Raw genomic sequence first — 20,114 nt, forward strand, 5'->3', positions numbered from 1 at the left:
TGCAAGTCGAAATTAATACATCAACATCCTTCGTTGCTTCCGATCTTCTCACTATTTTATATTTCATTAATGATTTCTTGCCATATGTACATAAAATCCGCTATTTATTCATTACTCGATTATGTTCCTTTCAATCGGTTCGAATACTTATATAAAACTGTTTTGACATCTAAAAACATTGCTAAAATTATCATAAACAATTAATTCATCGATTAGAATCACTGTGCGTCGTGGAAAATCACTCGCTGTTCATCAAAATTATCATTCGTTGATAACTCTGAGGGTTTTTTAGCTTGATACAGATAACGCGACGCTGATAAACCCTTTAATATTTAAATTTAGCACCATTACCTGCAGTATCAAAACGATGAAACCAGTGAAAAAATTACCAACAGACGACGATGCTGAGGTCTCGAACAGATAGTAGCATCTTTACTAAAACACGAAACCCTTCGAATTACCACCAGTCGATCATCCTTACGAACAGTTTCAACGTTTTTCCACCGCATGTAATGACGCTATTTTTATATTTTTAAGGGCAGATAATTCGTAGCGAATTTTGCACTGCATCTTTATTTTTATTTAATGAACCAACTTTGTCAGCTACGTTCAAAATAAATCATCTTCTCTAAAGAACACCTTCGAACAAACTAATATTTCTTTGACAGAACAGAACATAAATAATTCATCTCGCAGTCCTCTGTTTGCCATCTAAATATTAATACCTCTTAAACTACTCGCGTATTCTTTACGCCATCGCGTTAAACAAAGCTGTTCTCGGCGACAGACAGCTCCCAACATAACTTTCCAAAGCCGAGATCGCCCCTTAGCATTACTACTTTCAAGAACGTCGATCGCCTATTCTCAGGAAAACAGTCACGACCGACACCGCCGATCCAACGTCCGTGTTTCCAACCCTTCTACTTCCGGTCCGCGTTCCGAAAGTCGCCACGGAATGGCGGATTCGAGTCCTTGACGAAGGCAACTTTCACTCGCTTGCGAATCGGCCCGGAAGATGACAGAGTTTTGCAGTCCTTTCCTTGGCCAGGCTGCTCCTCATCCTCCCTCTCGATCTTCAGCCTCTTCTGACCGCAGCTCGGCACGCTTCCGTTCGCCGTGGCCACGTTGTTGCTTAAGGTCGAGCTCGAGGAGCAGTTCGTCAAGATGTTGGAACCGGTTACAGCTTGCACGCCGATCTGAGGCGATTTCGGAAAGTTCGTAGGTCGCGGTGGTCGGATCAAACCCCCGTTCGCCATCGAAACAGGTGAGAAACTGTTCTGGCCGATGCTGGAGGGTGGTGCGTTCTTTTTGTTCACCCCAGAGGAAATATTATGTCCACTAGGTGCGATCATTAATAAATTATTGCCGTTCTTGTCGCACGTGATGTGAGACACCGCGTGTTGTATCTGCTTTTGCACGGGGAAGCTGGTTCTATAAGTGTTATGGTTCTCGGTGCCATGCTTCTCTTGCTTCAGGTACGTCACTGAAGGTTTGCTGGGGTAGCCCGTCGAGTTTTGAGCGTTGAACGTCGGCTCGCACTTGATTCGCACCTCCTGCTGGCTGATCTCGTTCCGGTCTTGAGCTTTTTGCCATTCCAGGACGTTGCTTAGCAGTCTTATATACCTGAAAGATCATAATTGTGAATGACAGTATTACCGAGCCCTTCCTTTGATTTTTATTATAGTTCATGCTGTCGAAGAGCAAGTTACCTTATCGCCAATCGTAAAATCTCATTTTTGGACAGCTTCTTGTCCGGCGGATGAGTAGGCACCAATTTCCGAAGTTCTGCGAAAGCACCGCTGACATTTTGTTGCCTCCAGCGTTCTCTGCTGTTCGTAAATAATTTTCGAACGCCTAATGTTCCGACTCGAAGCGTGGGTGATCCAAGATGACCACCTCCCGTAGGCGAAATACCGTCTAGCTACGAAATTAGTTCAATTTAAGAATCATTCATGACTTAAACAACCAAACAATATATGTCTAGCATTCCAAAATAATGTCTAGATTTAAAAAATTATTTAAAATAAAACTGTTGGTAATTTTATATGCATAAAAGGCACTCTGTCACATAGAATGGATTAAATTTAAAAAATAATCTCACGGAGTTAGTGCGATCCCGACGCTTCTTCCCTTGGTCGTCTTCGTCGTCGGTGTCGTGCGAGTAAAACTCGTCGGATAACGTGGCCTCCTCCTCGGTGTCCCTGGGTGTTTCCGGAGAATCGCCGACCTCCTCGGCGAGTTCTCCTTCGGCGGAGAGCAAAGACTCCGCTGGCGAACCGTTCTCCGTGTCGACGGTTCCTCCGGAGCAGCCGTTGTACGTCAGCATCGACTGGAATTTGAAAACGTCTCGTGTTATGACTCGATTTTAAAAGGCTTTCGAACCACGTGACACAATTAATTGGCCGATGACAAAAGCCTCGGAGAAATCTGGTCATATTATCGCGGACCAAATTAGCCTACATAGCGCCAACAGGATGCTCGTATCACACCCCCTCTTGCTTCTATTGTCCCTGACATTCAGCAGATATGCACGCGTGTCAATTACTGCGTTTCGCGGTCTCTTTGTGGCTCGCGTTTGTCGACTGCGGTGCCTGATCGTTCGAATGTTAACCCTAGAAGCGACCCCGAAACGTTTTTAAATCGTCTGGAAACGTGTCAATAAATTTAGAAAATATAATAATATAGTACGAGATAATATATAATAATAATATAAAAATACAGTAAGTTAGAAAAACAATTTTTAATTCAGAATTAAAATGGCTTCGAGTGCAAATAGTTGATTTAAATATAATTGTTTTTTCCATATCGCAAATTTAGTTAAGTAATTCTAACTAGAATGACTGTAAAAGAAATTAAATCATCTTTCACGCGGTAGATAATTTAAGCACGATGTTTAACAAAGTACAAACTCTGAAGCCAGAATATTTGTTAAGAATCCAATATCTCTAATTTTATGTTTGCACAGCGCTGTCGAATGTACGCCACTTGCCACAGTAAAATGATCCAGAACAACGATATTCACTGAGATTTAATAATTTAATTAACTGTTTAATTTTTAAGACTACCATGACAATTGTGACACTGTAATTTCTCCGACCACCACTGACACAATGAGACGATCGAACGTTTTTCGACACAGGGATATAATTTAGAAACAATACACACAACAATTCAGACAACCGTGTAACTACTGTCATGTCTCGCGTACAATCGTGTCTCACAACAAATTATCCTAATCGAAACAGCGTATTATTCAGCCATCAAGGACGATCCAAAGTTGCGAAATTATTTCTCCGTTTCTTATACAGAACGAGAATCCTATAGAGTACTTCAGACGTACTTGAGGGCTTGACGCGATCGTACACAGAAATTCCACGGTGCTACAATAGCTTACCATTATTCGCGAGCGAGTTTCGTTTACAATCGCGCACCTTTCACAGCCCGGAAGAATATTTAAACGCTAGTTTCGGGTGTCACGATCGTCGAAGTGCCACTTCGCCGTTCAGATTCGGCCGGGTTACGATCCTAGCTGGCGTTAAACCGACTGACGACGACTCTCCAGACAGGCCGATTTAACTAATAGAAAGTGGCGGTGTACAACCCCCGGGGAAAATGAATTTTGCGAAGGCGGAGCGCAGGCCTCATGGGTGGAGCTCCTCTCCGGACCGTCCCATACTGTTTCCACACGTATCCAGCATCCCTCTGCTGAGCGGCGACCCTTAGGTCGCTGTTAGACCCCGCGCGGTCCGTAAATACGTCCGGAACAATGCAAATATTTCCTTACAATCGAACAATTTGTTTTGCCACTACCGTGAACTCGTACCTGAAAAAGAAAGCATCGAATTAGAAACAGAGAAATTTAACACGACGATAGGAGAGTACCAATCGATTATAATATTATTAATTATTTTTATTTATCGAGTCTTTATCTTTAACAACTTGGGAGATTATTGAGGAAACTTTATTAAATCGTTGACTGTTAAATCTATATTATATAATCTAAATAATCTATATTATAATCCATGTAATCTCCACCATAATCAAATAAATATAATATATATTATAATAGAATAATATCATACGATTTAAAATAAAATAATATGGAATAGGAATTTTTTAAAGCAAGGCCAAGAATCTTACTGACAGAGAAGTCATCTCTGAGAGTTCCCAAACAATTAGATTCTTATTAGCCGTGGCCGAAAAAGTCAGCAGGCGATAGGGACGCAGCGAAAAAAGGGAGCCTTGTTTAATATACATTAGGGGTAAGAGCTATCGAGGACCACCCGTTGTCAAGTGGCCACCAGCCACGAGCTGTTTTATTGTGACACCTCCGGAGGGTGCTACAGATTTTCCGGGGGGATGAACCGGAAGGGAGGTGTCGTCGTCGTCGCGATCCCGATTAAATGATTAAATCTGCGATCGTGTTCATTCGAGCGCCATTACTGGCCAATCTGCGTGGGAGCCGATTTAATTTGAAAACGACTAAATAATTTTCCAAGCAAGAATAAAATGCGATATATAATATAATAATTATAATTATAATGTAATTAACATTATATCATAATTATAAATATATATATTAAATATACGTATTATTAATCATTCAATTCCATCTAAGAAACCAAGAAACCAAAATAGATTGACTGCCTTATAGTTGTTTCGTAACTATGGATGTAAGCCGAGGAAATACGTGTTAATGTTTGTGTTATTTAAATAATAGACATGACAGGATAGGCACGGAAATGAAACACGGAAAAAAATAGAGCTTATTTGACAGCGCGTGGACGATAACAAGGCAGATTAGATAAGGCAGGAGGCGATGTTGTTTGTTCTTGAATTGTGTAGGAAGCATCTTCGAGGCAGATGTCAATGGATGGGACAGGAAGGAGGTGGAGACAGATTTAGTCATGAGCGTTCATGGAGATAACGAGCGAATCACTTCGTTACGTTCGCTTTCTTACTAGTTTCCGTCTGAAACAATATTTAAGAACGAGTTAAAAATATTTTTTTTTTAAATAGCACCTCCTTGTTTTCTTATTGAAAAATTTATACTATACCTTTTATGTAAATAGAGATATCATCGATATAACCCTTACTTTATAATTTTCCCATAGATATATTCATGGGATATATCCAAATGTAGACTTCATTTTCATAAACTATTTTTCACTTTTCATCCACGAGCTATTAGCTTCTATAATTAATTGACTTCTGAAGCAGCAGTGAAGGTTCGAAGTCTGCTGGCCCTGAAATGAAAAGCACAAATATTAATAGATTATTGGTGTTGTTTTGAAAATATTCAAAAATGTTGTTAACAGTAAAAGCATTTATAATATTTAGTAGACTTTTTTTAATGCCGCTATTAGGATCCCACTTTTGAACTTTATCTGCACCTTAATCTGGAAATAAAAGGCGTATAAATGACACGTGTGTCGCCCTCGAATGGAGTCGCGTGCCATAATCGCACCCTCCAAGGGGGTTGCTTTTTTTCAGTCTTCTCTAATCCTTCATTGCGACCGCATATACTTATGCGACACTACTGTGGCAAGTATGTGTGGCGAATTACGAACAAACATACGCATCAGGTACAGTCCATTTTTAATGTAAAAGTCTCTTTCAACAACAAGCAGCTACAGAAACTCTATAGGCCATCTTCGCGTAAGTATTCTGGGATTAAAAAATTAATTAAAAAATATTACGATCTTAGAAATATTGATTTAAATATTAGAAAAGATAAAAGAAATATTAATGTTAAATTATGAGGGCTCAATTAGTTATATTGATGAAATAGTGGGAGGTATTCTGTAGGGGTTGAATGATTGATTCTTTAACAAGAATGGTCACCATATTAAGGAAAGAATAAATCTGATTTATTTTTTTCGGAAAGTTAAACGTGTCGACCAAAATTCCCATCGGACAAAATCGAGCACCCTAAAAATTCGCCAGGGGTTGTGGGGTTTTGTAGCGGTTTCCCACAGGTTTGCAATACACAGCTCAATCGTGCGTGTCAACGAATAGGAATTAGGTATTAACAGGACCGATGAAATATACTCGCGCAGTCATCGAATTATGATAAATTCAATTATTGACGATCGATACGCAAAACACCGTCGTAGTATCGCGTAACTTGTTATCAACGGCTGCGAGTCAATTGCTTAAGAGTAGTATCTTATAGTATCTTCTATCTGTCGGTGTGATTATGATTCTAAATAAAGCTATAGCCTCTTAAAGCAGGTAAATATTTAGATCGTCTTAACCAATTGCTTGTTCTCTTGGAATATAATCGGGGATAAAACTTCATTCATGTAAATACTGGCGTTTGGATATGCATTTAATTCCGTCGGGACAACTTCGTTTTGATAAGAAGAACATTTTGGAAACAGATTAGGACAGTGTGCTCAACTTTATTGCTAACTTTGCTCGGAACGTTTAAATGAAGACTCGTTTCAAGAGAAACAATTTAATTCAAAATGGACATCGAATTCTAGCATAAATGGAATCCTATTTTACTAGCTCCATGATAGACCATATTGGTTTATTTAAAAAAGAGACAGTTTAACTGAACCTTGCTATTGTCTGAAATAGAGAAAATTTAGTTAAACATGAAAAGTTATGGATAATAATATTATATATTGTATAGAATAGTATAAAATAGTTGTATATAATAGTATACAATATATAATATTATTTAACAATACAAAAACAATACAGTACGATAATAATACAATATAATATTGAATAAAATAATGAGAATTAAAAATTATATCAAAATGTAATTAAAATCACCACTAATGGAACCCTATTTTACTAACTCAACAAGACACTACTTAAATTATTTAATAGAGGAATAATTTAAGTAAAAATGAATTTTATATTACCAGAACAAAGTTCGCAGAAATTATTACAATTTTGCCAGCGCATATCGAAGCAGCAAAGGTCGACAATTTTTGGAGGGTAGGCTTAACGATTATGTTGCCGCTATCATGGGAAAGCTACAATAGGAAAAAGTGAGCAAGGTAACGCGGGAGAAGCCTAACAGCAATGGAATATGGTCGGGCACGTAGGAGAATTATCGTTGGCAGGACGTGCCAATAGAAAAGAGGCGTGTCGCCGGTTTTGCGCAGTGTCCCATGAAACGTCAACGCGTTCGAATGGAATCCCCATGCCGGGGGTGAGCACCGCGGACCATGGTTCTACAAGGGGCCGGGGGGGTGGGGGAGCGCGGAAGGGCGCGAGGGTGAAATCAATTTTCGTTATCGCTGTCAACCAGCCGCCTCATATTAGTCCCATTATTAGTGTTTGTTTTCCACGCGCGTCTGCCGACAGACAGAGCCTGCTCCTCGATTCGGTGGTTTATAAATATCAACAATTAAACATTGTTACAATTTTGTACAATTCTTTCCTCTAAAAGACTCGAGACAGATCGATATTTATTCCTACTGTAAAAATTCAACTGCCTGGTGAACAAAATTCATTTTTGCCAATTTCGAGACGTTGTAAATTCACTGTTAGTTATTATTTTAACAATAATACAATGGGATCTGCCTATCCTAAAATTGATCAAGATTTAATCAAACACAGTACATAAGCAGGTGCTCTATTATTCGAGCAATTGCTAGAACAATATTCCTTCGAGCTAGTAAATCCGGCAAAGACAAGAGTTTAAACTAAAAACTGAGACCCCATTGTCATTCGAGGAGACAGATAAGCTGTCCTTTGGCAGTATTCCAAGATGAGTATCGAGCAAGGACATTCGCGTACAAGAACGAGCCACGGTGGCTGCGAGCCCGCTCCAAAAATTCATCGACGCGACGGAGGCTGCGCGAGGAGCGAGTGTTCGCCGCTGATAAGGGATGCTCCGCCCTCGCAACCCCCGGGACCCACCCTCCTCCATCGTTCCCGGGATCCATGGAATCGCAGGGTCAAGTTGTCGGGAGGCTCTCGCATCGGCATGAAGCATTAATCTTCCGGATTAAAGGAACAGATAGGACGGAGATTAATTTTTAAGATGTCCGAAGAAGCGCGGGATTAGCACCGGCCTTTAATTAGCATTGTTTTGGTCACGCTAATTTTTCGTTCCTTGATCGCGGTTCCGTGGTCGTTTCCCTTGTCGTTAATATTATTTAACATAATTCCCGATCGCTACGATTAACAATAATTTTTTTATTGAAAATATAAATCAGCTTTACAGTCTCTGTAGACGCATTATTCCCACAGTGATCGATATAAGGTACAATACACGGTAACAATCTCGACCGTACGAGTTTACGCGACGATAATGCGATATAACAAATAAATTAACAAGACGCGACCTGTAATAAATAATGCAGACGAGATCGCGTGGCGCTGTGTATCATGTGCAGGGTGTATAAAAATTATATGCCGCGACCATCGCAGATTATATACCTTTGCGTCTGATCTGTTGAAAATATACCTGTTTGCGGATATAATTTTCATACACCCTGTACGTCGACGCTTGTAACAAGCGGGTTGTAATACGCGTGACCCTGTTATTAATTCATCTTCGTTCTCGAAGATCTTTTCTACAATTATGCCGACATCTACTATCGCGTGGAGCGAATCTCACTTGGTACTAATTGCTATTCTAGTAGTAAAAATCTAGAAGCTTAACAATATATGTACAGACAGGTTCGTCGAACAGCGTCGAGCATTTTTGAGCAAGCATTAAATGTCACAGCTCCCGTTCAATCTTTTCTAAATCATTTTCATTAACAATACTTTCAACGTCTGCTAGACTACGTATATGATGCATTTATTGCAGTTCTCGCCAGATGAATTTATCCATGGCAAAACTTAGTAACTATTTCATATTCTTAAAACCATAATAGAACCTTTAATAAATATCCTTAGTCTAGTTACGATCAATTATTAATTATATTAATTTGTTAATTTGTATAGTATATTAATATCTATAATGTATATTAATTATGTAATTCATTTCCTACTTTACAGCATTATCTGAATGCGTTGAACACTTGTCCTCTCCTAAGATAATATTCTCGTGATCAATAAAACGTGAAAAAATGTACTTATCGATAATTTCTGAGTGCTTTTCAGAGGTACTAAACGCTAAAAACAGAAAGACAAAGTAACATTAAACGATGGCAAGCAGAAGACTCTATAATTTAAACTGTAGCGTCCACGTTTCCTGGCCAGGGAAAAATACTGTTACACCGTCGTCACTGTAGCAATGATTCGTCACTGGGTCCGATCTAAGCCTAATATTTACAAGTGACCATTGTCTGGGGGATCGGAACGCTGTCCCTATACTATACTAACTAGATAGTATTATTAACAGACATGATGTCAATGGAAGGCAAACACAAGGATGAGTAAGGGAACCATTATGATGCAGAGCAGGTAGATCGCAGTTCTTGGCTCGCACGTCGAAACCACCACGTACTCTTGGTTCCATTGGGAGTCGTTGCCGCTCAACGGCAGCTCCAGAACTGTCCTCTCGTTGCTGAACAGCCTAAACGGCAGCGAACACTCCGTGGTGCTGTTCTTGCACTCGTGGACTGCGTTTGAGATGTTGTACACGGTTTTCAGGAGGTCAAAGTTCACCCTTAGATAGTTCGGTTGGATCTCGTTCTCGGAGTTGAAGACGAAAAAGTAGTATCCGTTCATTGGGACTCTGGAAAAAATTCTAATCAACCCTTTGCACTCGTAGACTAAATTTAAGGGTATCAAAGTAGACAGTTCATGCTTGAGAGCCAGTAGAAGTTAGAACATCGATCATTTTTTCAGCAGAAATTTCGTGCCGTCCTTTGTGTCGAAGTGATATATTTTTCACCGCCTTTGAAAATGTTGTACACGTCAATTTATTATTTGCGAACGATAGGAATAATCTTGTTTTATCTTACAACAATTTTTCATTGTCACAGAAAGAATTTAGAAGTGCTCATCTCTGCACAAGTCGGTTTCTTGCCATTGTCGATTAGGCACCGATGATAAATTAAAGTTTATTAACAACTTGAAAGCTAGCAATTATATTATCAGTAAAACCTCAGTAATTTTACCTGTATCGCTAAACTAATAAATTAATTAAAGAAAACGTCGAGATATTACTAATTGGCAGAGAAAGACTGATTAATAACTAAAAACGTGTCGAAAACAGAGGCTCGAGAGGTTGTTGTACTGTCCACGAGTCCATTCACGTGACTGTTTGCCTTTCGAGAAATACATAAGTATTTACTAGTATACCTGGTATTATCGCGAATCTATCAATAAATCAAGAGAGGGGTCAGTATACCTGTAAGTGACCGTGTTTGCGAACGAGGCTTCCGAGTGTTTCTTCTCGTGTTTCGGCGTGCAATGCCGATGGGGCGTTAAGGGTAGATTCAAGATCAACCCTTTACAATCCAGCAGGCGTTCCTCGGAGCTGCTGAACGAACTCCAAAATTCAGAGTTGCTTCTGTCGTTCAGCATCGTCTCATTCACTGTGCCTCTGTCCTCTGCTATGCCATCAGGGTGCAAAATATCCTAATGTACATAAAGAAACGTCACGTGGTAAGAAATAATAATTGTAATCATGACAAGATATTTCTAGAAGCTATACAAGATGTCTAAATATTTAATAAATAATTTAGAGAAATAGAACACCTTGGTATACGAAGTTATAAAATATTAGAGAATATTTTCTCTATTGAAATCAATAATAATTATAAATCTAATGGAATATCTTGAATATCGTTAAAATAGAGTATACAATTTTAACAATTCAAGGATAGACTCTAAAGGAACGATGGAAATTCAGGGACTGCTGGATACATGAAACGTCAACGAACATAATTGTTTCTCTAGACTTTAGCCTTCGCCGAACAATCTGTTTTCGCCGTAGCTCCTGCGATATCTCATCTCTCGATCGTCGTCTGATCGCGTCGATACAGCATCGTCCTATCAATATTGCCTGGGATTCGTGATCCATCTCCGGCTATTATTCCGAAAGCGTTTCTCGCGCAAATATTTGACCGTGTCTCGAAATCGTCTCGATAAGAGCCGAGCCTCGCGCGACCGGCACGGAATCGCTCGAGCAAATTCCAGATAGCCGCGTCCCACAATTACACGACTTGGTAATTTCTAATTAGGACAATATAAGTAACGCCGGCTATCTCTATTCTGTCGGCGATAAAGAATTGATTGCGGTCCACTAAACGACGGGCGACGTTATCGCGCAGACACGATGTTGACAGCGAACGAAACAGAAACGGCCGGTCCTCTCGAAATCGGTTTGACAACAACCATAATCGCGGTCGGATCAGCGCCGAAAGTACCGCGATCTAACAAGCTCTCTGCATTAATTCCCCCGTTACCAATCTCTCTCCCACGTTTTATCACGTAAGAGCATCTCTCGTAGCAATTTATCGGAGGCGTGTCTTCCAGAGGAAATCTGTCCTCGCGAACTTCAAAATTTTCCACGAGCCGCATGCGGCTTAATTTCGAGCGAATTAAGGACTTTACCTGCGTCGGCTGTCGTAATCGGCTGATTAAGCGCCGGTTGATATCTACCGGTACCGGCCGCGTAAACGGTTAAACCGCGTTTGCTGCACGGATCCGCAATTGCAGTTTCGTCTCGCGGTTTATTGCTCGCCGACACGTGCGCCACGCGCGTAATTGCTTCCTAGGATCTAGGAAGCTTTTATGAGCGAGATTAGAAACTTGTAAATCGAGGAATCTTATCATCTTTGATTCACGATTGTTGTCTTTAGAATGACGCGATCTTGTTTGCATTAGAATGCTATAGGCTTTCGAGAGCCTGCTAAGCGCTAGATTAATCGGATGCAGCAACGGACGGAGCTTGGGAAATTGCAGTACACTTTTCTCATGCTGGTTCTTCCATTCCGAAAATTCGTATCTCATTTTACAGTGTATTAGGATACAGTATATAATATATAATATATTATAATAATTCGTGCGCGATGATCGAAGCTGAAATAGAACAGTTATTAGAAAAATGTTTGCCGCTGAGTGACCGGTCAGATACAGTGTTAATTTTTTCTCGATGATCAAACGGGACATAAGAGTCGAACGATGGTTCTCACAATTCGATAAGATTACCAAGATAAGAACGCTTTTTACCTGCTCGACGGCAGCGTCTTCGTCGTCGTCCTCTTGCGTCAGCTCCTTGTGAAGCGGCGAAGACAAGACCAAATCCCTTCGTCTCCTGCGTTTCTCAGCCTCCGAGAGCTTCTGGTCTTTCATTGTTTCGTCCACCACTCGTTTCAGCGTCTCGGTTTCCGCGCCACTCTTCTCCATTTCGGTCACCAACTTCTTGAAAATCTTCTGACCTCGATAACCCAACGAATTGATTCGATCCAGCACTTCTTTCACCACTTCTGCAGACGTTGGCTCCTCTTCTTTATCACTTCTGGGTATTCCCTGGCTGCCGCCATGATTCCCCTCGCCTTCTCCGTTCCCGTGCATGGGATTCGCGGTGTCATTTACAGGAGGGATAGACGCTTCAGCTATATCCTTGCTTTCTTTACCAGAAAGTTTATCTAGGAGCTCTGTTGGCTTTTCTTCTACCCTTTTGATAATTTCTTGGACTCCTGGGGGAAGTTCAGGGTGCTGTACAGGATGGTGACTAGGGTGTTGTTGTTCACTATGGTATCCAGTATGGAGTCCAGGATTTTGTTCAAGAGGATGCACAGCAGAATGTTGAACAGGTGGCTTGTCTATATTAGCCACCTCTACGAAAGTGCCCTCGTAATGGTGATGAGGGTTCTCCTTCTGTTTATTCTTCGTGCCCAGTGTCTTTGCGAAGAGTTCAGTTAGGATCGCTCTCATGGCTTTTGCGTCCAGCTCGTGGCTATTATAATTATGTGCCATGAAATTGGTCAAGTGGGTCGAGCTGTTTAGATGAAGGTTTTGGTCCTTATGATGGAACTGTATTCCTTGCTCCACCCGCTTCATTTTATTTGGCTCGTTGCTGGGACTCTTGTCCTGCGTAGAAAATTCTTTTCATGTATTAGACTGTCCTCAAACGTCCTCAATGATTTTGGCATTAATTCACGCATTAATCTCACATAGTTCGTCGCATCGTACCTCGTCTGTTCCGTTCACAGAAACGAGACCGGTCTCTTTGGCGACCTCGAACAGCTCCTCCAACTCTTCGCTGCTGTCGTCGCCGATGAAGGCGCATTCGTGAAGATGTTTGTGGCCACGGATAATCGTCAACGAAGCACCAGGCCATCTGTCATTGGATTCGGGGCATTTATTAAATAATTAGAGCGGTCCGAGATTGATGGGATCTTTTTGATACCCTAAATTATTGCATCGATCAAACCGTGATTCGTACCTGACGCAGGTGGAGACGGTGACGCTGCTACCTTTCAGGAGATAAAACCCCCAATACTCCTTCATGTCGTCCTCTAAGATTAGGTGTCTGGTCATCGATACAGGCTGCACCTTGCTTTCTACCTGAGGCTCATCGCTCATCAGATAAGCGTTGAACGTCGCGTTGACTTTAATCAGCTGGCTCTAAAAAGATTCGCGCGTTCAGTAAGGGTGTTTTGTTAGGGTATTTAATAAGAATGATCCACTTACCTGGCACCACGTCGTTGACACTTTCGCGTCGATCAGCCTCTGATCGGAGACGGTTAAAGGGTACAATTGCTCGGAATAAACGCGGTAGCGCAGGTACATCGGCCCCGCTACCAACACGGCCGGCAGAATCATCCCGAGCAAACATAATCGCAATAGCCTCAGCGGCACCTTGTACTCGGATCTACGAGGCTGCCAATCTCTTGGGCGAGCACCCTCCTCTATGAATTGCAAACATTTCTCATGAGACTTTGTTAAGAACATTGTGGGACACTTGCTGAACGAGCCAAAAGTCTGTTAATGATCCGAAAGGGTATTCAAAATTGTTACAGTATCCACCTACTCACAGTGTTTAAACTTGCAACAATTGAGATCGCCTAAAATTAGGATCAGCAACTGGCTTTTGAGCTACTCAAAGATAAATGCATAAATAATTTGGAGGATATCCGGAAACTTTAAAAATATAGAGAGCTTTCTCAGCTCTACAAGATTCTCGTTTCATATCGGACAAGTTAACTAGAATCTAAAGGTTAATAAACAATCGGTCAGAGAATTGTCCATTCCTTTATTTTCTCACATTACAAATAGTACAATAAATTTACAGACATCACGTTCGCTTCGCAATGCGATATAATTACGAACAATATATGCTGTTTCGATTGCGCGCCGATCATTTCCATCCAATGTTTATTCATCGCGGTAAATTTCAAAAGATCTAGTCGTATGACGTAAGGAAACACGCGGCTGAAAAGTATATGTTTTATAAATAAACACGTTTTGAAAATATTATGCTAAAATATCTGGTGTTGTTCGTTGCAACATTGTAACGAGAAATGATAATAATTTATTATATTTGGCGCGAGATACGTTAATCGGTGTGTACGATATTAGGCTCGCGAATCAAAATAATTAAAAAACGTTGTGGATAATTTTTTGGTGGATTTTCAAAAAGTTTATAAAGGAACGCGAGCTACTGTGCGAGAGGGTAGAGAAGTTCTCGGTGAACGTAAAACACTCGCGATACTAAATAAATTCGTTTCGCGCCATTGGCTGGACTCAGATCATGCGATCGAACGGCGGAGTCATCGAACTTGCGTCGCCCTCGCAAACGAAAAAGGTTCGACGAACAAAGAGGGTATCGGCATCGTCGGCCACCTTTGTACCAAATTGTAACGATAACCTTTCGAGAACGGAATTATACTATGCAACGAGATGACGTGCATGTTACAAAATACGTTTGACGTGTACGAACATTTCTAGGGAAACGCGAGTCTCGTAAAATGGTTTTTAGCGACTCATGAAAGTTTCAATATGCTAAGCAAATGATGTTTTAACATAACATTCATTTAATTCGACGTAAAATGTTGGGCAACAAACGGAGAAATTAGATCGAATCAAAGCAGTCTATTTGGTGCAACAGAAACTGGGTCTGTAACTCAGATAGCAGACATTTATTTAAAAATCCGGACAAGTACACTGGCCAACCACAGTCACCGTGTCGGGGTCACGGTGTCACGGTCCGTAGTATTCGATTTCATGAAGCCGTCGCGCCACAAAAAAAGTCGAACGTAATACATGAAAAAAAAAATGTGTCGATGGCCTTCGAGGTAATCTTGGATTATGTTCTTTTGTTATCGACACCAAATATGCTCGAATCAAGATTTCTTTTCTTTTCATTTGGACGTCAACAAAAACAATTTTTTAGCGAACAGAGTTTCTTGAGACGTTTTTAACGCCTTAAGGAGTATAATTTCAACGATAAAATTTAATAGAAAACGTGATCCACGAGATGTAAATCGAGTGCAACATTTTCATTCATTTCTACTAGCGAAACCACGGCGACGCAACGTGATAATTAAAAGCACTGGCGGCGTCGTAATCGTCTCTCATTAGCCGCAACGCATATACGGGGTGCTCGGAAACTCGAGGCACGGACTTTGCACAGTAATACATGCAAAACACGCAAAACAAACGGTGCCAGTGTATTTGCAAACACCGCCTTCAAATATTTGCGATTATTTTCCTTGGAGCAACGACCACGAGCACGCTAAACGTTTCTGGACACCCTGTATGGGACCGAGGCGACCCTTATATAGGTGAACCAGGGACACAGGGATTTAAAAATAAAGCTCGTCCTGCCTCTGTGCGAGGAAGATTACGCATTGCCGGTGCTATTACGATTAAATGGAGCTACATCGAAGAAGAATATGCAGTCGATTAACGAGTGAATGCGGTTACATTCTATTTCAAAGAACCACGCGTTTCCCCGCCGCGGCTTTTAACTAAATACCGTCATCGCATAATTAGTCAATTCACCTATCAATACTAATACGTTTTTGATTGGACCGTGTATACATATCGCTCGCTATTGTGCGGCAGCTGTGTATATCCGTGTAGCTATACGCATGCAGCATTCCACCACGTGGCAAACTGACCGGAGATACGAATTTTGATATATGCTTTCACGATGATAGCAGATTTTTATGCAACACTGTGTGCATCGTTCGCGAGGAACGAACGCTACGTGAACATTTATTTCCTCGTGTGTATTAAAATAATACATCCGTAAATCGTGAATTGTTTTACTACAAATTAAGGATCACGCAATATGGTAAAACCACTGGAAAATTCTTTGTACCGGGAATAGAATAATCGTGGACAATAGTCTTCTCCAAAGAACAGGCTCCAGAGACACTGATACCTACATTAACTGTCCATCCCACTCCGGTCGGCCAGGTGTGATAAGAATACAAGGATTAGAGAGGGGTGGACAATTATTATTTGCTTGTTCAATATTAATTTTAACATTTTAATTACCATGAGGGTAGCATTGCCAAAATCAGTGTTTATTTTGGACGAAGCCACAAAATCTTTTATTTTCAACGAATATTAAACACTCACTAGAATGTAATAAAAAAAGAACTAAAACAGTCAAATCGAAGCCTACCGGTAGGTAAGATGTTGATTCAATTCGCGTATTCGCTTCAGCGAAACTGGATGCTACTTTTAGTTTACGGTATAATATATGCATAAAGTTTTAAATAAACATTGATATATGAGTGAATGGAAGCGTGGTCGATTACACCACCGATGAATTGAACTCAAAAATAAATTGCTTCCTTGTTTATACGATCGCTGCTGTCTCGGATATATTTTCAAAGAGGGGGGATTACTGATAAATAAAGATTCAGGTAATCTGATTCAAAATAAAAGCATGTCAATTCGAGCAGCTCGCAACAAAAGAATGTGTTTCAACGGCGTAGATAACAACCACGCGTGCACACGCATTCTTCGCGATTAGTGAAATAATAATATGAACGAAACAAAGCATACCGAGTATATCTATTTTTAATGGCGTCGATGGCATTCTCTTGGTAGGTTCGTAGCATCACTTTCGGGATCACTTCTCTCAAACGGGCATAATGTTAATAGGGCACCACACACATCCACGACCGTTCCTAGGGTACATATAAAAATATACTGTTTAAAATTTAATGTTTCGTCACACTTGTTAACAATAGTTTTCGAAAATAAAGCTCCGATCGAATTCTCTCGATAACGAATCAAGAAATCGATTAATACTTTCCCTAAATTTTAAACGATTTTTCAAAGTATACGTATGTTTTTACTGCGGACTCACCGAACATACAATTTAAATATATTGATTGATTTTATGAACCCGATCTCACGCAGTTACGTAAATGCACGATGTGTATCGTTCGCTGCCAACAGATCGACTGATTCCGTGAACGAATATGTCATGCTTTCTATCAGTGCCTTATCAACTTTTACTGTGCCGGGGATAAGCTCCCGGCTATAGAAGTCTATTTGCACGAAATCTTGGTCCTAACGCTAACCCATCAGTGTACTAAAGTTATCTCACCCGGAGCTATAGTAAACGAAACTTTACGGCACGGAACCAAATGTTTCCTCGTCGATGTCGCTGAAACGCTTTGTGCCTCGTATCGCTCTCTATCACTTTGACGTCACAGGCATGCGAAAAAATATAAGTTCCGCACGTAAGAATCACTGCACGATTCCTGAAGCGTGCAACGTATCGCTCAGAGAAGTATATTTGCTATGTGTTTAGAAAGACAATATGTATTTTATGAAATACACAATCTATGCAGTTGTCTGTACACTTAAGAAGTAACGCGAAGGCCCCTCGCATCTAAACTATTTATAATACATGTTTTATAGGTGGTGCGACTCGGCCCGCCTACTTCGCTCCTCTTTTGGTTTATGCGATTTTTCGCCTCTACGTCTTTTGTTCAATGGATTCCGGGGATCGTAAATCTCAAACCAATCATCGTCCTTCGTGCTCGCATCCTTCGCGAGTACGGGTGCTTTCTCTTCGCATTGCAACGAGTGCACCATCCAGGATTCATCGGAAGGATCGAAATCATCTTCATCTTTACCACTGACTTTTCTTGGTGGCGTCGGTGATTTCTTTCTTTTAGTCTCTTTTGCGGTCTGAAGCTTTGACTTGAATTTCTTCAACATATCCATCGTGAAATCTTCTCGGGTTTTACCCTTTCTGGGCACCTTCGATTTTGCTTCTTTGTACTTCTCCTGAGTCTCGATGTACTCTTTCATTATCTGTGTCTTCTGACCCTTCTTCTCATCTTGCTGTTCTTTCAATTTCTTACTCTCCTCCTTAGCCTTCTTCTCATTTTGAACTTCGAGCTTCAAGTTGCGAATTTCCTTCCTGATTTCATCCCTGTAGAAAAATATGTTAGGAATATTGTGATCTTTTTTCTTTAAAGACTGATTATACATACATTTTCTTCTTGCGTTCCTCTACCCTATCTTTTCCAAGATAATACTCTCCCTCTTTCTCATCTTGATCAATTTCAGTGTCATCCACTTTGTAAGTGTTTGTTTTCTTAGGATCTTTCTTCGTTTCCTTCAGTTTGCTTTTTATCCTTTCTCTCATTGCTCTGGAGAACATTAATTTTAAATAATACAAACGTACAGGAAAGTATACACATATACAAAAAAGCCTTTTGGGTATAACTATCTGTAACTAAATAAGAAACAATGTCAAAGAACATCTGGGAGAACCTACTCTTTTTCTTTTCTTATAGCTTCCAATTCTTCTGGGGTTTTCACTTCGCCGTCGCTTTCCCAATCGCTACTGCGATCTTCTTTCTTTTTTTTGCTCGGCGGTCCGCCACTATCAATAGCTAGTTGAGCGCTCAATTTGGGATCAGATAAATGATCATGTGCCGACTTCCCTTTGCCTGTGAATTGTTTATTTAATATTACAGATTCTTCCTCGTCTTCTTCCGCCTCTTCGCCGAAAGACAAAAGATTAAAATTTCTGAAAGTAAACAGTTCACAATGAAGAATATCTTGAACAGGAACAAGAAATACAGGTATTAATTTCTTACTTCACTCCTGCTTTCTTATTTTTTGTACTATCCTTCACATCTTCACCTTTTTTCGCTGTTACCCTAGGTACAATATCAGAAAAAGGATTATTCAGTATTTCAGTTTTTAATACTTTTGGAGGATAGAGTGGCCTGTCATTCTAGGAACAGAAAAAAAAGTACCATAGTACATTTCTTGTACAATTTATGGTTTACTAATTAAGCTCATGTAATTGGTAAACTTTCTTACTTCATCTACTAGTGCTTCTTCAAGTTTAAGCATGTTATACACAGTTTCTCCAGTAACTTTACCAAATATGGTGTGCTTATTCTGTAATTCCGGAGCAGAAGCAAGGGTAAAGAAAAACTGAGATCCATTATCATCTTTTCCTGCATTTGCCATAGCAAGCAAACCTCGTCTGCAAAACCGTAATCTTGTATGAAATTCATCCTGAAATATATAAATATATTAGCTGTGTCGTAATTGTGAGAGACTCGACTTTCATTTAACAGTTGCACATACTTTGAATGGTTGTCCATATATACTTTCACCACCTTCCCCTGTGCCAGTTGGATCACCACCTTGAGCTATAAAACCCTTAATAACTCTGTGAAATATGGTGTTATCATAATAGCCTTCCATACATAATTGTATAAAATTTCTGCAAGCTTTCGGAGCCTCCTTTGTCCATAATTCTAAATCGATATCACCCACTGTAGTTTTCATTACCACCTATAACGTACATAAAACAACGTCCATTGAAAAACATTATTACATTTATACAAAAAACTATATTTTAAACATTTGTTATTCTAGGTTATGTTGCGACGAACATATAAATAATACAATTTTCGAAATTTATACTTACTTTACCCGTTGTGGGTGGTTCTTGTATATAAATATTGCTCATGACTGCAGATAGTCTTTCAAATATTCGTAACAGGTAGTATTCTATTAAAATTGCATTCTCCCGTGATTGCAATCAATATCCTTCACGTACTAATAGTACAGTGATGCCTCATCATATTGAACCATTTCTATCTCACCATATTTTTATCCCTACCATTTTAATGCGCCTGCAGCTTCGCGCAGTTAGTTTAGAAAGAAAACGAGAAATGATCGAGAAAGAGACAAAACGAAAGCCCTTCTGTGCCCCACTGTGCCCTTCTGAGCCCTTT

At 40.2% G+C, this 20,114-nt stretch overlaps 3 protein-coding genes across 4 annotated transcripts; all 3 read right to left on the reverse strand.

Moving 5' to 3' along the window:
• Window positions 1-81: 81 nt before the first annotated feature.
• On the reverse strand, window positions 82-3,669 carry Hlh3b (Helix loop helix protein 3B). 2 transcript variants are annotated; one of them, XM_078197619.1, is made up of 4 exons: window positions 3,395-3,669; window positions 2,102-2,329; window positions 1,710-1,921; window positions 82-1,623 (listed from the first exon to the last, which is right to left on the reverse strand). In XM_078197619.1, exons 1-4 carry the CDS (start codon window positions 3,395-3,397, stop codon window positions 921-923), a joined length of 1,146 nt encoding a protein of 381 aa, XP_078053745.1. In that variant the 5' UTR covers window positions 3,398-3,669; the 3' UTR covers window positions 82-920. The 2 variants fall into 2 exon arrangements, with proteins under 2 accessions (XP_078053745.1, XP_078053753.1); XM_078197627.1 differs by lacking the exon at window positions 3,395-3,669 and adding an exon at window positions 3,066-3,100.
• A 4,474-nt stretch (window positions 3,670-8,143) lies between these two features.
• On the reverse strand, window positions 8,144-17,016 carry LOC144467784 (uncharacterized). The gene is made up of 7 exons (XM_078176733.1): window positions 16,897-17,016; window positions 13,567-13,784; window positions 13,319-13,500; window positions 13,066-13,213; window positions 12,100-12,963; window positions 10,274-10,503; window positions 8,144-9,655 (listed from the first exon to the last, which is right to left on the reverse strand). Exons 1-7 carry the CDS (start codon window positions 16,928-16,930, stop codon window positions 9,328-9,330), a joined length of 2,004 nt encoding a protein of 667 aa, XP_078032859.1. The 5' UTR covers window positions 16,931-17,016; the 3' UTR covers window positions 8,144-9,327.
• Window positions 14,120-20,090, reverse strand: LOC144467792 (spliceosome-associated protein CWC27 homolog). Its single transcript, XM_078176744.1, has 7 exons — window positions 19,805-20,090; window positions 19,459-19,668; window positions 19,186-19,386; window positions 18,957-19,096; window positions 18,632-18,886; window positions 18,345-18,503; window positions 14,120-18,283 (listed from the first exon to the last, which is right to left on the reverse strand). Exons 1-7 carry the CDS (start codon window positions 19,844-19,846, stop codon window positions 17,758-17,760), a joined length of 1,533 nt encoding a protein of 510 aa, XP_078032870.1. The 5' UTR covers window positions 19,847-20,090; the 3' UTR covers window positions 14,120-17,757.
• Between the last annotated feature and the right edge of the window lie 24 nt (window positions 20,091-20,114).

The sequence above is a fragment of the Augochlora pura genome, chromosome 1 (genome assembly GCF_028453695.1).
Source record: "Augochlora pura isolate Apur16 chromosome 1, APUR_v2.2.1, whole genome shotgun sequence".
NCBI lineage: Eukaryota > Metazoa > Arthropoda > Insecta > Hymenoptera > Halictidae > Augochlora > Augochlora pura.